This window comes from Larimichthys crocea, chromosome XII (assembly GCF_000972845.2).
Source record: "Larimichthys crocea isolate SSNF chromosome XII, L_crocea_2.0, whole genome shotgun sequence".
In the NCBI taxonomy this organism is placed as follows: Eukaryota; Metazoa; Chordata; class Actinopteri; family Sciaenidae; genus Larimichthys; species Larimichthys crocea.
Window position 1 is genome coordinate 9089730 of NC_040022.1, and position 16547 is coordinate 9106276.

At 41.1% G+C, this 16547-nt stretch overlaps 1 protein-coding gene across 3 annotated transcripts; it reads left to right on the forward strand.

Annotated features, from left to right (window-relative positions):
• The first annotated feature begins 738 nt into the window (after positions 1–738).
• gpr146 (G protein-coupled receptor 146) lies at positions 739–10354 on the forward strand. Of its 3 annotated transcripts, none has more exons than XM_010730546.3 (2): positions 739–1085; positions 6105–10354. In XM_010730546.3, the coding sequence occupies exon 2, from the start codon at positions 6148–6150 to the stop codon at positions 7147–7149; it is 1002 nt and encodes a 333-aa protein (XP_010728848.1). In that variant the 5' UTR covers positions 739–1085; positions 6105–6147; the 3' UTR covers positions 7150–10354. The 3 variants fall into 3 exon arrangements, with proteins under 3 accessions (XP_010728848.1, XP_010728849.1, XP_019116075.1); XM_010730547.3 differs by having other exon boundaries at positions 6108–10354; XM_019260530.2 differs by lacking the exon at positions 739–1085 and adding an exon at positions 3766–4826.
• Positions 10355–16547: the final 6193 nt, after the last annotated feature.

Consider the following 16547-nt stretch of genomic DNA (forward strand, 5'->3'; position numbering starts at 1 on the left):
TAAATAAAGTATATCTATCTATCTATCTATCTATCTATCTATCTATCTATCTATCTATCTATCTATCTATCTATCTATCTATCTATCTATCTATCTATCTATCTATCTATCGGGAGCCAGCTCGGAAACGCACCGAAATGAACTGAAAGACCTCAGTTTTAACTGGAATGCCTAATCCTGTGTGAATCCGCGCTTAGTTAGAAGCAAACCATATATTATACTCCCTACGTCAGATTACAGTTTAATACTTACACTTAGCTACTTTACTACCTGACTCAGGATAGCATATTGACTCAGCAATGACAGGCTCTGTGATTTTCCTGTGAACAAATACTACAGATGTAATATTTTTTTTATTTTTTGTAATATAATATCTATCTATCTATCTATCTATCTATCTATCTATCTATCTATCTATCTATCTATACTATCCTTCTATCTAAAAATAGAACTAATAAATAATAATAATAATAATAATAATAATAATATAAGAATAATAGTAAAGTCACAGCATTTAGAGTAGTGCAAATGGAGTCTAAATTGATGATATCAGAAGACTGACAGCTTAGACATTACTTATTTTTACACACCAAACATTTACATATTGATAAACTGTAAGGTATCACGCACACGCACACGCGCGCGCCCGTGTGCGTGTTCGCCTCAGTGTCCCTCGCGCCACACCTCCCTGCCCTCCGTCCAATCAGAGCGCAGAACGGCCATTCGGGCCTCGAGACCGTGGAGCAGCAGCAGAGAGCGGAGCGAGGAGACGGTGGGGGAGGGTCACGTGTGTACACACTGTAGGGCTCAGCGGCACTCCAGCAGTAGTAAAGTCTGAAACGGACGTCCCCTTTTCAGAACAAGCCTCGTCCGAAAAGTTGATAGATGAAGTTAGTCTCCGCCGACATGCAGCTAGACGCTTGTTTGAGCTGTTTTTAGGCTTTGTGGACGCGGGGAGAGCTGTAGCGCGAATTTTAGGGACGTCTGTTTGTCAAATGAAACGACTGAGAAATGCCACTGGAAATGCTACATCCAAACCCTATGCCTCCGTAGGTTTGTCACCCACCCAACTCTATACGTTTCTGGTGAGTTTTTTTCTTCTTCTCTTCTCTCTCTGTTGTGTTAATTTCGACCTACCAACGTGGTGTGTGTGCTTTTTGAATGTTCAAAGAGAAGTGAATCTGTCCCACCGGAGACACGAGAGTGAGTTTCAGCCTCAGCTGCCAACAATAGCTAACAGGAGCGGTAGAATAATGGTGAAGCCGTGACAGCTATGCACGCTTTGATCTGTGCAGTCAAGTGTGATGGAGAGGCACAATGTCCGCAATAACAAACAGACAGTGCGCTAAAGGCTGCTTTGTTTTTAAACGAGCCGTTCATATTTGGGAAAACAACACCTGAAGACGTTTCTCACGGGATCAGCTTTCTCAAAGGCTGAGGAAGTTATATCAGTTTGATCAGACGCCTCTGATGTTATAAGCTCCTTCATTAATAATAAAAAAAAGTGTTTGTAGATTGTTCTTTGTTGACATCTGCCACACGGACCTACAGCCAATGAGATGTCTCTTAATTTAGACTAATATGTTTACAACCCAGTCACTAATATACTAAGGCAATCAGTGAGTAATTAAGACTTTTTTATATGTTAAATCTTTCATAAACTGCTTCAGTCTGAAGCACATGGATGTATTCTCCCAGTTTGTAGTTTCCTTTTTAATCCAGTACTTTCAACACAACTTGATAGTTTGGACTCACACATTTATTTCTGTCAGCACATCCACCTGACCGTATTTCACATCAACCAGGAGAGAAAACTACGTTCTTCCAAAGTACTTCTGATAAGTCAGATAACTCTCGCCGCTTACCAAATCAAAGGCTTCTTATAGATTTAGGCTTTGCACTTGTTGTTGTCAAACTTCATCCATGTGACCGAAGGGGGACGTGAGCATGTGTGCTGTGGCTTAATGGCAGTAAGCCCGCTTTGTGCTGACCATTGAGCTCTGACTTTGTCGATTCCTGAGACAAGTTCAACGTGATGGCAAAAAGAGGCTAAGGAAGCTGTCGGGGCTGACTGTGACCTGTGACTGACCAGAGCCTCCTACACTAGAACTTGATATGAAGAAATGTCATTTTCTCCCAAACAAACCTGTGTCACCCTTCTGTGAAACGGTGAGTCGAGTGAATCGTCAGCATTTTGGCATTTGTAGACTAACAGATGAACAAGACGGATAACTGGCAGGTAGATAATTGATCTGTGTGTACGGTTTGTGAGGAATCTGTTCAAAAAACAAGTTATCTTGACCATCCCTGTCATAGAGTCACATCACTGTGACTGCTGGTAATGGTTTGGGTAAAATGTTCTGAATTATATAAAACCTCTCTGCGGAAATGGAGTCGTGGCAAGTATTTTAATCACAGAGAGCTTTGTCATTTTAATTTACTAAATGTTTTGCGGCATTATCATACACCTGAAGTTAGATCCCACATTAATACTCTTACTTAATCGGCTGCTTTCCAAGAATAATATGCAGCTGGAAAGGTACCAGAAAAGATTTAGTGGCTTTCTTCAATGAACCATTTACACCTTAATGCCTCTCGTTCTGTCAGTAGTTTGTTAGTTCAGCGGACAATTACTTTAAATTCTAAAAGCTTAAAATGTTGTGCATCAATGCCATTGCGGTATTATTTCACTTCTGACAGAGCTGCACAGTCACAACATGTGTAAATGTGAGTCATGTAATCTTATTTTCTTTCTGTAGTGTTTCTGTTTCTGCTCCGCCGCATGCTGCTGCAGAGGCACGTAGCGAATCATGTGACATCACTCTTTCTACTTTCTGAGAAGAGCCTGTAAATTCCAGTAAGGATATATGAGGGGTGTGGGCCCAGTGTGTCACACTACTCCCATCAGCCCGTGAGATCTGGCTTCAAAACGCGGAGACGTCAAGCACGTGGGTGTCACTCTTACGAGATCATGTTTGGTGGGGCTGAAGCACGTCGAAAGCAGGGCCTCCCCTCTGGGAATATTTAACTTAACCACTTTTGACATGAACTAGGGCAAAAAGTTCAGACGGGGCTTAACTAAGTTTACGGCTGCAGTCAAAGTCATGCACGAAGAACTCTACAAAGATCTTTCCTTTTCAGAGTTTATGTTATTCCCACTTAATCATTTCTATGGCAAGAAGCCATCTTTCTCCTGGTTTTATTCTCATATATACATACGTAGAACAGTAGATTTGTACCGCCTACATGCTGCACTAAAGACACAATATCTAATATGGTGATTTTTCTTGTAGTTACTCGATTTAAGGGATTGTGTTTATGTCAGAATTACAGCCAAATGACCAGCAAAGCAATAACAACCCTTCAAATTACTTATAATGCGCACTTCCATAATGTATATGCATGCAACTACCGCAGCCTCACGTGCCAACGTCACATGCTGTAATAACAACTGAAAATAGTGCCCGATGTTTTGCTTAGCTCTGAGCTCCACTTAACCCCGGCAACATCACTTCCATCTGTAGTTTTGGCAGAATCTGAAATAGTCCTGATTGTTCGGACTTAAAACAGACATAGCTGATACGTTATGAGGATGCAGGCATCCGTTATTAAAGTGTAATGACTTTCCCAACGCCAAAGTAGAAGTATTATTAGTATTATTTGTGTTATATGTGTGCGCTATAGCAACTGAATGTGTTCTCAGGGACAACCACTCCCTGATATTGACATTGTGTGGCAGCTACACCTTGGTGATGCTTCAGCGGAAGAAAACGTGTACATATTGTAAAAGTTTGCACTGTTCACCTTCACATTATAAAGACTATGGCAAGTTTCATCTCTGCTTCATCGCTGTCATTGTTTTGTCAGCTTCTGCGTCTAATACTGTCTGTAGAAGTGTCGGAAACAGGAAACAGGAAAGTCAACAGTTTAATTAAACACCAGTACACCACAAACCCATGATTCCTTTGTATGATCAATCCCAGGTACCCTGCAGCTATCGTAAGCTACAGACTGAGCCAATGTAGTAATGAAAGGGTGGCAAAAATGTCTGTATACAGCAGGTGCTAATGAATGGGGACAAGCAGCCACAATGCATGTGTGCTCTCTTCAATTATCACCAACGTCTCTTCAAGTCATTTTCTCCTCAAATGATCCGAAGTTGTTGACGCAGTGTAGGGTGAACAAACTTTTTCCAATCTACAATACATGCTGAAATGAACACATAATCTATGAGAGAGGAACATAGGTAATTATGGACTTTTCTCAAGGCCTGTTTTAGTAAATGAGTCACCTAGCTGCTGGTGTTAGAGAGCCATGTTTACAAGAGGTTTCCTGTCTTGGTGAAGACACTTTTCTTTTCTTTTCTTTTTTTTTTTGTTAAGAGTAATCCTGCACTTTTTTTTCCTCCTGATCCTGTTCCAGTCCGGCTCTGAGCTCCAGCCTGCACTATAGTCTCATTACAGCCAATTGGATTAGTACAGAGGAGGGACTCAGCCCTTGTGTGTGTATATGCGTCTGTGTCTGAGGCTTAAGGCCAAAACAGCCCCTCTGTAGTGGTGTTACGTAAGTGAAAGGAAGAATCTTTCCCCTTTACTGGCATCGTTACTCATCCTGCTGAAAACAAAACTGCCCTCCTGCGCTGTTTTCCATAGTTTTTTTGCAAGGGAGGTTTCCAGAAAACTCAGCAAAATTGTTTGGTATTCGGAGAATCATTCCGTTTCAAACAGTGTTGGGAGTAAAACCGAACATGTGGGTACATGTAACAACAATTATCGCTGAGGGAATAAAATATAGTGAACCTGGATGACTCATGACTGCAATCCTGCGTAAGTGTTATGATCTACTTTTTCCTCAACCAAGGCGATTTGAATAATTTATTTAAAAATGACCCATATTAATTATGCAGGGCAGCATTACGTAACCTTTTTGAAACCCCGCAGCCCTGTCAGGCTTCATCACAAACGCTCCCGATATGTGCACGGTCGTTTTCTTTGACCTTGCCCTGAACTCCAACCCCTCTACTCGGTCCTCACTGACCCTTCGCCAGAGCCTGACTCACATTTCACTCTTAATAAATCTACCCATCACTACGTGCCCAACCCCCCCGCCAGTCAACTTGGCAGTAACCTGATGTGACCAGATGCATGTGCTTTACTCATAGCAGTAACACCAAAGCAGTCTGTAAAGTGTCAGGCTTGGAAAAAGTATTTGTCTTTATCCGGTTGCTTGACCATGTAAAAAAGCACACAGGCAGCTGTGGCTCTGCATGACTGTGACGGAGAGAAAAAAGAGATTCAGAGCAAGATAGCAAAAGCTTGCTGAGCCGTCAAACAACTCTCGCTCACGCCCGCGTGTCTCTCAAAGAGCAGAAATAGTGGATTTTGAGGCTGAGCTAGCAAATGAAACATATTGTGAGGCGTTTGTATTCAGCCAGTCAGATGCAGTGAAGTGAAATTAACAGCGTTACCCAGGGAATAATAGCTGCGCCGTGGCTGACGTGTTTTTGTGTCAAGGCCCTCGCTCGCTTCTCTAAGCTGACACAGAAACCAAAAACAGAGAGGATTGAATTCTGCTGATGGAGGAAAAAATAGCTCAGTCTTTTTTCTTCTTTTTTTTTTTGTTACTTCCTCAAACCACTTACTCTTAATGCCAGCAACAACAACAACTCTAGTATGATGAACAGTCGCTACTCTATTGTCTGTAAGGAAGTTAGACACTCGCACAGACTTGCATGCAAAATACAAACATAATACTCGAAAATCTACGTCTGTATAAGTTCACAAACATTAGTGTGGTGTTGTTTATTTTATATTATTTTATAGTGGTATTGCGTTTTTTCTTTTTTCACATGAGTTCAAAGGCTGAAGTACAAGATCATACACAATGATGATATAATAGTGACAGGGCTGGTGAACACATCCACATAAATGATTTTTCAACTTTAAATCAAGTACCGTATGAAAATGGCAGTAGTTGTACTTTATTATTGTTACATTATTCATATCCGAGTGACAAATATCGCAATATTTGTCAATATTATCCAGCTCTAATCATGACTGGTAATTGAAATCAGCTTCTAACTTCTTTCTCTCTCACTCTGCCAGCAGTCGACCTGTTGAGAGACGTGACCCGTGTCGGAGCCCAGCGATGTGGATCTGCATGGTTTACAATGAGACGGACACCAGCGTGGACTTCCGGCTCTGCCAGGACTATGGCCTCATCCTGTCTGTCCTCTCCCTCATCTACCTCCTGGTGTGCTTCCCATTGGGGCTGTGCTATAATGCACTGCTGGTCGTGGTCAACCTCTCCAACAAGGTGTCCATGACAATGCCGGATGTTTATTTCGTCAACATGGCCATAGCGGGCCTTGTGCTCAACCTGGTGGCACCTGTGGAGCTACTGAGCTCCACCTTCACCCGCTGGCATGCGTGGGAGTACAGCAACGACGTCTACATCACCCTGCTCATCCTCTTTAACATCTCCTCTCTGGTCATCATGTACTCCACCACTCTGCTCAGTCTGGACTACTATATAGAGCGCGCGCTGCCACGTACATACATGTCCAGCGTGTATAACACCAAACACGTGTGTGGCTTCATCTGGGGCGGGGCGGTGCTTACGAGCTTCTCTTCGCTGCTCTTCTATGTGTGCAACCACATCTCCACTAAGATGGTCGAGTGCTCCAAAATGCAGAACAAGGAGGCAGCAGACGCCATCATGATGTTCATCGGCTACGTGGTTCCAGCGGTGGCTGTTCTTTACGCCTTTGTGCTAATTTTGCGCATTCGGAAGGAGTCTACACCTCTGGATCAGGACTCGGGTCGCTTGGACCCTTCTATCCACAGACTGCTGCTAGCCTCAGTCTGTGTGCAGTTTGTACTGTGGACCCCGTACTACATGACCCTATTGGTGCACACTGTAGCCGGTGCACCAGGGTACATTAGCAATGTACATTATTTACCTACCTATTTTTTCTTAAGATGTTTGTCTAAACTGCTGGCTTTCTCTAGCAGCTTTGCGATGCCTCTCATGTATAGGCAGATGAACAAAAACTTCTCCAACAAGCTTCAGCGGCTGCTCAGGAGGCTGCACTGCAGAGACCAATCCTGTCCTCACGAACGCTCAACAGTGCAGCAAGTGGTGACGTGAGATCTCCCCCCCCTGGGAGATTACAAACGCCCCTCCCACTCCCCCTTTTTCCACCTCCTGGCCTAGCCGGCACTTATCTCCTCCCCTACAGAGCCAGTATCTGCCTGGGCTCTCTCACTGCTCTGGACTGTGTTAAAAGCGACGTAGCTCACTGTGGAATTTCCTGTCACCTTCCAGAACTTGATCTGATCTGTCCAGTTCTGCAGTCGAGAACTAAACCAAGCAAAAACCACTAAGTGCTGTCATTTTTTTTTTTTTTTTTTTACCACATCAAGTTCTCCACTAAAGACACTTGGGCTTCTATTTTGAGGGCAGTAAATTGGCACATTTGACTCAGTGTTTTCACTCAGACACGAGCAAAATATCCTGGTAGCAAGGGATTCCCGAGTGCTACTCCGTCACAGTGGGGGCAGCCTCCCTGACACGGGGGTGTTATGAATATTGTTCTGACAGTGTGCATGTTTGACTAATGCATGACTGCCTAAATGTCACAATATGTTACAATTTCAGTCCCAATCAGAATAATTTCCAAATGATTCATAGCACACAAGCAGAACCAATAAGCTCTAAACTTTAATTATCAGGTGATGGATGGTGGTTGGTATATCAACAGCTCACCATAGAGAAAATCAGTGTTTACTGCGCTCAAACTAGAGGATGGATCACTTGAATGAACAGTTCTACCTTTGCAGAGCTCCATTTTCTTCACTTCTCTTTACTTCAAACGTGTTGAGAGTGATTCCTCATTATCACACTTAGTAATCTTCACTTTGAGAAAGTGCAGTACAATGTTATTGCTCTCCCACAGACGTAACTTCATTTTCTAAAGCTATTTTCTTTCTCAGTACCAGTACTGTTACTGTACATCTATAGATGTAAGCACTGGTATGAAGAGATGTCCTCATTTCACTTTTCTGAGCTCTGAGGTTTTGATCCACTCACAGGCATGAGGCATATGTTATAAGCTCCACAACAAATGTCAAGGAATACATTATATGAAATGTACATCGACACCACTTTGAATCAATACAGAAGTACATGAAATGCATACATAAATCTTATATTCAGGGTTCAGACATAACCGGTATACCTCTTGTGATCTCTAGTGAAATCACATCACCTGTTAAAACCATAAGCAGTTGAAAACAACTCATTAATCTGAGCAGAGAGCCTCAAGGCAGTATGTGATTTGTCAAGCTATGTTTTGCCTCTGCTGGAGTTACGCATGGAGAGCCTCACGCAGGGTCAGTGAAGTCCCCACCGGGTCAAGAGAGGGCCCGGAGGAGGTGGCATATACATTCCCTCGATTGTATGAGCACTCATGAGCGGTTAGGAGGGTCTGTCCAGTGGAAACGTGAAGCCTGACCAAGACACTCTAAAGGCACTAACAAAAACCTTCATAAAGTAGAAAAGAATTGCCTTTCAAGCACCTGCAAACAGTGTGTTTGGTGCAGAGTTTGAACTGTAATGCTGCTCCGATGCATAAAGATAATCTGCACATTATTGGTAAAGCTGCTTTGCTTTCTTGCCTGCCATTTAGTAAAAAGAAAGACTAATAGTTTTTTTTCTGATTGAGAAGGCCAGTTTATGAAAAATCCTGTGAACAGACAGGGTGGGGCATTCACTTGAAGAGGAATGGAAGGTGGGCACACTGTTATATTCCACTCTCAGACAATAATAAATCATAGTTACTTATATTTGTAGACGGTTTTAAATTAAACCTTCAAATAAACAGTTTCATGTGAATACTGAAAGTCCATTTGACTTTCTCTGTCAGATTTAAAGGATTGCCAGGTGTATTAACACAGATGTGATGGTTTTCATGCATATATGAAGTTATTATTAGGATTATAACATTATATCACATACGCATATTGTATTTTCTTTTAAAATCTCGTGACTAGAATTGTATTTGTCTATGATTGAGGTTTGAAACAGTGTCCAACATTTTAATTTTTGCTGCATCGCCCCACCCTCGTGTGCGTAGATTCAATCAGTGAGACGTACTGTTTATTTTCAACTGAGGCTCTGTGTTTACAGTATGTGCTGCCCCATTTAAAAAAAGAAAAGGCTTGTACGTATCGTGACACAGTTAATCATTATTTGAGTTCAGTTCAAAGTCCCAGTGCTTACTGTTCATTTAGGATTGGAAAGCAAACAGTAGTGCATGATACGTGGTTTGACTCAAAGCTGGTTAGTGTCTGATGGTGGAATTTGAAACTACATTTACTAAGGTGGTGTCCATATCAGCCCCAAATTAGTGCTTTATAATGATGTGTCCTCCAACTAAAAACTCCCAACTATTATTTAATCAACAGGTCTTGCAATGACATTTGAATTATAGTGAATATAATTTAATTTCCCATTAATTTTTGTGCATGAGACATCCAACTAGAATGCTCCAGACCAAACTCAAAATTGAATATATTCATGGTAATAATAATGTAGAGTTATGAGCGTTATGGCCATTTTAATTTAACCATGTTATTACAGCGCCACCTGTAGGCAAAATACCATCAATTTCTTTGGCAAGGTTTCATATGAGCATATGCCATCTCCATTTGGTTGCAATTACACAAAGAAGTCCACACTTTTAACGCCACAGACTCATTAGTGTACCTTTGCAGGTGACTTTTCATCAGATTTCACTACGTCATTTTTGCCAAGAAACAGGACCTAAAACAAACTTTAGCAATCGCCACAAATGGACTCATGCCATGGTGCACACAACTGGCAAATAAAGCTTGCACTCAAAATCACATCCAACTCAGATTACTGCTCAGGTCTGACTTTGGTTTATTATTGCTGAGGGGCCATAATCTTACACCAGTGTGAAGAAATCTGAGTAATAATCACTGAGTTCAGTTAAATTGCTGAAACAGACCAAGTGTAAAAACAATCTCAAAGCTCCCACGTGTCGAATGTATGCAGATGCATTTTAGCTATTTGAACGGCAAAACCTCACTAGTCCAGATGAATCCGCTTTCGGATATGATGCTTTTGTGACTGTGTATGCAAGTGTATGTGTATTATACAAAATAATGTGTATATATTGTATGTGAGAGATTTACAGGAAGATACCATGCTTTTTCAAAAATACAGTATTATTTTCTGAGAGATATATTTAGATTCTGTAAGTAATCTACTCTATTGTCAACTGAGTCAAAGACTGATTAAACAATAAACTAACACAGATATTTCCGCGCCTTCTTATCTCACTGAAAATATGTTGAAACATCTGCTCTGCAGTCTGTTGTCGAAAGGCTGTTTGGTATAATTAATTCCAAACATCTTTGTTCTTAGTTAACCAAACATGAAAAGTTTCAGGAAGAGAGAGAGAAAATTTCCTTTGCAAATGAAAAATACTTCAGTTATTAAATTTTTTTTTTTATTTGAAAAAGACTGCTGACTAAAGTCATAGTTTTTCCTACAGTACATTAAAACAAAGCACTGTTAATTCCAGCTCTCCAACCCTCTAATCCTGTGATCAGGTCAGCATGATGGCAGGTTGTGGAGGTTCTTCCCTGCTTCTGAGCGACAGTGACAGTGGGAGTGAGGAAGGATGCCACAGCTCTCCTGCTCGCCACACTGCTAACAGCAGATTGCTTGTGGCAAGACCCTTCAACCACGCCACTCAGACTGGGGGGAAAATAGCAACATTCCAGGCATTCTGTTAATTGTTTTGTCTTCTGTGGGTCTGACAGTCCAATACTGCTGCCATTCTCAATGAAAACAATGTTGTGTGGATAACAACGCTGCACACTGAGAGCTGCGTGCTTGCCTGCAAGAAGGAGCTAGGAGGAAAAAAAAGCGATGCAACAGGAAGCCAGCAGGATTGAAGTGATGATTAAGTGATGATCACTGTGAAAATCTGACTTTATAATTAGGTTACAATTAACACGCTGAGGTAAGGTGATATATTGCAGGAAGTAATTACAACTCTGTTGTCACTCGTACTTTGTGCATTTCTTATAGTCAGACCCAGCAAATAGTAACAACATTGCACAATAGTGTATGTCTTTACAACATTTTTAGAGTCAAAACACAGAGCAAACATAAGAGGTCCAGCAGCAGGAGGGGGAGGTCTTGAATTATATGTACTACATCTGGAAATGATATGATAATAGAGTGAATTGAACATGGTCGTCATGGTTGCCATTTCCCCCCTCTGAGGACTGGCGTTTTACAGGGCTTTTACTTGATCGTCAGCTCAAGCAAACAACACAAAGAACACACTTCATAAGTGTAGTTACTATTTGTATTTATGTGCTACTTTTTTTACAGGAAGCTAATGATGGGGTGTCATTATGACATCATTAGTCTGCTTGTAAATGTACTGGCCACTATTGGTAATAGACATAATCGTAACATAATACACTTTTAATTACGAACAGAGCCAACTATTTTTATAACTACATTAACAGGTATTAATTTGGTTTTATCCAAAGTAACACACAACTCGACACATCACTTGTGTTTACTGTCTACTGTACATTGTTACTGTGTTAGTGTAATATTCTCTGGTTTGTAAGGTAACTTATAAAATAAATATGAAACTATGACAGACAACCATCTACCTGTAAAGCTCACTGTAAAGTAACACTTCATATATTTTTCATCTGTACCAAAACAAAATCATAAGAACAATTCACTGTTTTAAAAGTGTACTTTAGTTACATGTGCCATGCTATTTCTTGGTTGGGAGTAGTTGCCAGGCAACAAGCAAGAGACCTCAGGCTAGCTGTGTCTTTGTCTTTCTGCTAAGCCAGTGTTGTTAGTTTTTCCCAAAATGTCAAACTATTTTTTAGCTCCTGACAATATACAAGAGGGTGTCTAGTTTAGATCCTGTGTTTAAAATCTACAAAAAAAAAAAAGCTTTATGCAGTCTATATGAACAGTACACTAGTAGACTAGCTCTGAACTGTAGTAGTGTCTATCTGGGAATAGGGTAATGCTGACAAAGCACAGTTTTTAATGTACTGCATTAGTCTTAATGTTGTTTTTCTCCTTTAGGTTAGGTTCAGCCAGACCAAAAGTATTAGGGTCAACTTCAGTCAAACATACAGCATCACACATGAGACCACCTATGTAGCCAGAACATTTGGCTTGTGGCTTTAAATGTTTTCTCTGGCTGTCAACCAGATTTCACACACACCCCTAGACCACAGTTGTTTTTCTTAATGTGGGTCAAATTGCCTGCTGCAGAATGTTAAGACTAGAACAAGATTTGACAGGTTACAGTTAATATTTTAGAAAATGATCGCACACTCTGATCCAAAGTGTCAGAAAGAGGGCAACAACCAGAGTCAGACCCCTAGAGACAATACTTTAACAAAACTGACAATGTAGAAGAAGAGAGTACATACTAGAGGGAGAGCAAGAGATGTGATTCGATGCATAAAAGATAATTAGATCAGACAGAAAAGATCACATGCAGTAAAGCCAAACTGATTTTGATCCCAAATTGGATTCAACCATAAACAGATAAAAGTGCAACAACCTATTTGAAATGATCTTGCTGTCCTGTATCTAATACATACTCCTGAGATTGGTGAAGACAATAACACAGCTATAGTTCTTTTCAGATGTGGCCAGTCCTTGACATATTTCCAAGCTCCCAACATATGAATCCTGCAGCACAGAGCAGACACTTCAGGGAGGAGCCTTCATCTTTGACCCACCACATCACTTGAGCTCTGGGTAGACAAATGAACTAGGGCAGATGGTTAAAAACAAAATCTCCCCTGCCAATCCTGTTCTTTGCTTTTTCTCTTTAGAAATGGCAGCAGAAAAAGAAAATACACTAACAATAAAATCCCAGCATCAGCTAAATATCAAACATGGTGCTGGAAGCAGTGCAGAGGGAGCTGGACTGTGCAGGATGTTCCATTCAGAGGTTGTGGTTGTGGCTGTGGGAGATGTTGGCTGGAGCCAGAAGCACATCAGGCTGGTAAGTGGAGGCAGATGAGGGTGTTGTACCCTCCCTCCTCTAGACCTCCCACTTTCACTCCTCCAACCACAAGCAGTTAAGCCCCACAACTTCCCAATAACTGCACCGGTAATGTTGTCTTGTTCATTAGATGTCACTAGCTTTTCTTTTAATAAAAGAAAACAAAAGTTATTATACTGTTTTCACACATGTTTTTGTGGTTATCATAATAACAAACCATGACCAAAGCAAGTATTGGATTCCCCTTGTCATTTACCGTATAATTCAATTATTTAATCTTGAGCCTCTTTGAACAGTTAAGAATAAAAAAAGGAACACAATGCTCTGAGTTGTATGTGTGTAATATGCATTTTGCTGCAGGAAATCTCTTCTATAAACCATCCTTTTACCTGTATCAGTTATTTCACTTATTCAGCCAAGGCTTGTGCAGTGATGTTCATATTTTCTTCACCTCGCCAAACATTATTCACTGTCTGTGCCAGTGGGCCACCCAGTGGATACAAACAGGGAGTGCATCCTCTCGCACAACCCTTGTCAAGTTAATCCAGCTTGAAAGGTTTCACAAAGAAAGAAGCACAATATGAAGAGTCATAAAGGTCACAAAGACACAAAAACAGAGGCCAGTCTAGAAGGTAGGATATGACTTTTTTCAGCCATGTAACCGTCTGAAAAAGATATAAAACAGAACAACCACTCACTATAAATAATTTCGCTGCAACACACCTCACTATTTCTTCAGGTGGTTTATATCAAGCGTTTCCTATCACACATAACTTCATCCATTGTTGGCACATGGAAGATCCTTTTCAAAACTGGTCTTGGAAGTACATTTTCCAGATGAGGTTCACTGTTTACTTAACCTTACGTTACCATACTTAATCAGCTTCTTGGAAGTGCTTTTAGGTCTAGAGAAACCCTAGAATTAGTCACTGTCACAACTCTGCAATCTTTTAGCTGTTTTTGTGTCTTTAGAAAGAACTATGACATATACACCAAGTCTACTGGGCTTCAAACAGTGCTATCACGTATAGTTTTCTTTGACTATAAGAGCTATTTTCACCAAATACAACCAATTTTACCTGCTCTACTTGCGTGCTGCATATGAGTAATACCTGGTCTTATTTCACATCATAGCTATTCAGGGAAAGGTGCACTCTCTCCTTTCTTTCTCACTCTCCTCTCTGACAGTCTCTAGCGCCTTTCCACAAGGCTGACCTCTACATCCCCACTTTCCCCTTATCTCTGTGAAGTCATGCGGACTGAATAACTGAGATTTCAGGTAGCTCAGAGAAAATCACACAAATCTGTCTTGCTGTATGACCTCTCAGGCTGTCTTCTCTCTTTATTCATCTCAGCAGCTGAATAGTCTTTCCACTACAACTAAAATCCTCTTCTTCTAACCCACAGAAACTGTTCTCTGCTGTCCCCCTCCTTGTCAAAACTCAAATGTATTTGTGCCAGCAGGGCTACCAGCTGCCATACTGACCCTGTCGGCTCCTTCGGACCATCGTTGCTGCTCTGCTGCGCCATTTCCTGACTACCATGATCAGCTTTTCCAAGACATGGGGCTATGTACCATCTGTACTCGAATGAGCAAGAGGTACTTCACTTCTCCAAGATAAAATCGGCACTTGACCCATCTGTCAGATGCTGCCTTCATTTTTTGTCACACTTGAACAAACTAACTACTTTGAACCCCCAAATATTCTGGTTACAAGACAAAGTCTGTGATTCTTCTTCATGTCACTGAATCACCCCACACAGAACAGTTTTTCTAACTCCTTCCTCAGTCCATCTCGTCTTTATTGTCCTGTCTTCAGTGCCCCAGGTGTTTTTTGACCTTGTTTGTCTAGAGCGCTATACACAGCAGTGTATATATTCTTGTGTTTCCCTCTCTACCTGACTACCTCTGAGATACTGAGAGCATTAAGAGCCATACAACCACAAACAGGACTGGTCAGAGCAAAGACTTCAACTCAGCTGAGCTACTTAGCATGCTGAACTGAGGTAGTGACACACAACTTCTCAGCACCAAACTTTTTTTGGAAAACATTATCCGGTCCCAGTTTGTTTACAGCAGGGCAGGAGACAATGAAAATGATAATGATGATTTTTTTTTCTCCACAGAAACAAATCAGCCTTAGTAGACAGTTGAAAGATCTGCATTATGCAATATGGACAGACTAAATAAATTTGCATTGGATATATACAAAACAAAGTGAAGTATGCTATGTCTGTAGCAGTTCATTGGGGTCTCCCTGAACTACAGTAGCCAGCAGGTGTCATTCCATTTATCAAATAAATCTTTTAAAAGCTTGAGTTGTCAACATTGAGAGTGCTGTGACTTGACCTCTCTTCAAACCCCTGATGAATGCACTCACTCCACTCTCTGCTGTTGTTTGTATCACATTCAAAGTCCTGGAGTTGCTGCACAACACTGCCAAAGGAGCTGCAATCCCATACCTCCAGGCAATGATCCAGCCCTGGCCTTGACTTCTCTCTCCTCTCTGGCTGTCGATGAATGAAGTGACCTCATGAAGACCTCAGAGTCACATTCTGTCTGGAGGCAAGTAGGCAAGTGAAAATTCTTGCTGTCATGGGACATGGACAGTTTCCTCAAATCTGTATTAGGTCCTAATTAGAAATTATTTCTTCTACCCACTGCTGTTTTCACAGCTGCAAACTGATCATCTGGGAATTACTCTACTTGGCCTATGATATCAAGAGATTCTGTACTGATCGATTAAATCAATAGTATTAGCGAAGATGATTTAGTTTTACGTTTGGCCAATATGAATATTGTTGTAGCAGATGGTTATTGTACATGTGCAATTATTGCTGGTATCTACATTTAATGTATCCCACTAGACGTGACACTAGCCAACACCACATCAAATGGGTCTCCATAGTCACAGCTTGGACACATAGATTCGTACAAATTACATTAATGTTTCTCCTTGCCCAGGAGCAAAGAGTCTGTTCTGTTTCCCCCTTACTGAGAATGAAGGCTCACAGGTTTTAAGCCTCATCTGATCATAATTGCAGTATTGAGAATGAACATGAAACAAACATTGTCTTTTGTTGGGCATGGGAATCAATAATCGATGCTGATCAGGAGGCAAACTATTTTATAAACATATCGATGGAACAACTAAGAAAGGCCATGTGCAGTGTGTTTACACAGCCCTTAAAAGTAACAGCTCGACAACCCAGGTGAACAAATACTGCAAAAAAATATAAGTGGTTTCCATAACAACACAACCTGGTTGAGGCAAACTCCACACTCTACTTATTTGCTGTCCAAAGTTTCCTTTTGTGTTAAAGTCCACTCTGAGTTAGTTCACATGCTGGATCAGACACCGGGAGTCAGGAAAACTGGACAAAAAAAAGAAGAGAGGCAAAGAAAAGGGAATATGATGAAGCATGATGACAAACCATGGGTGACAGA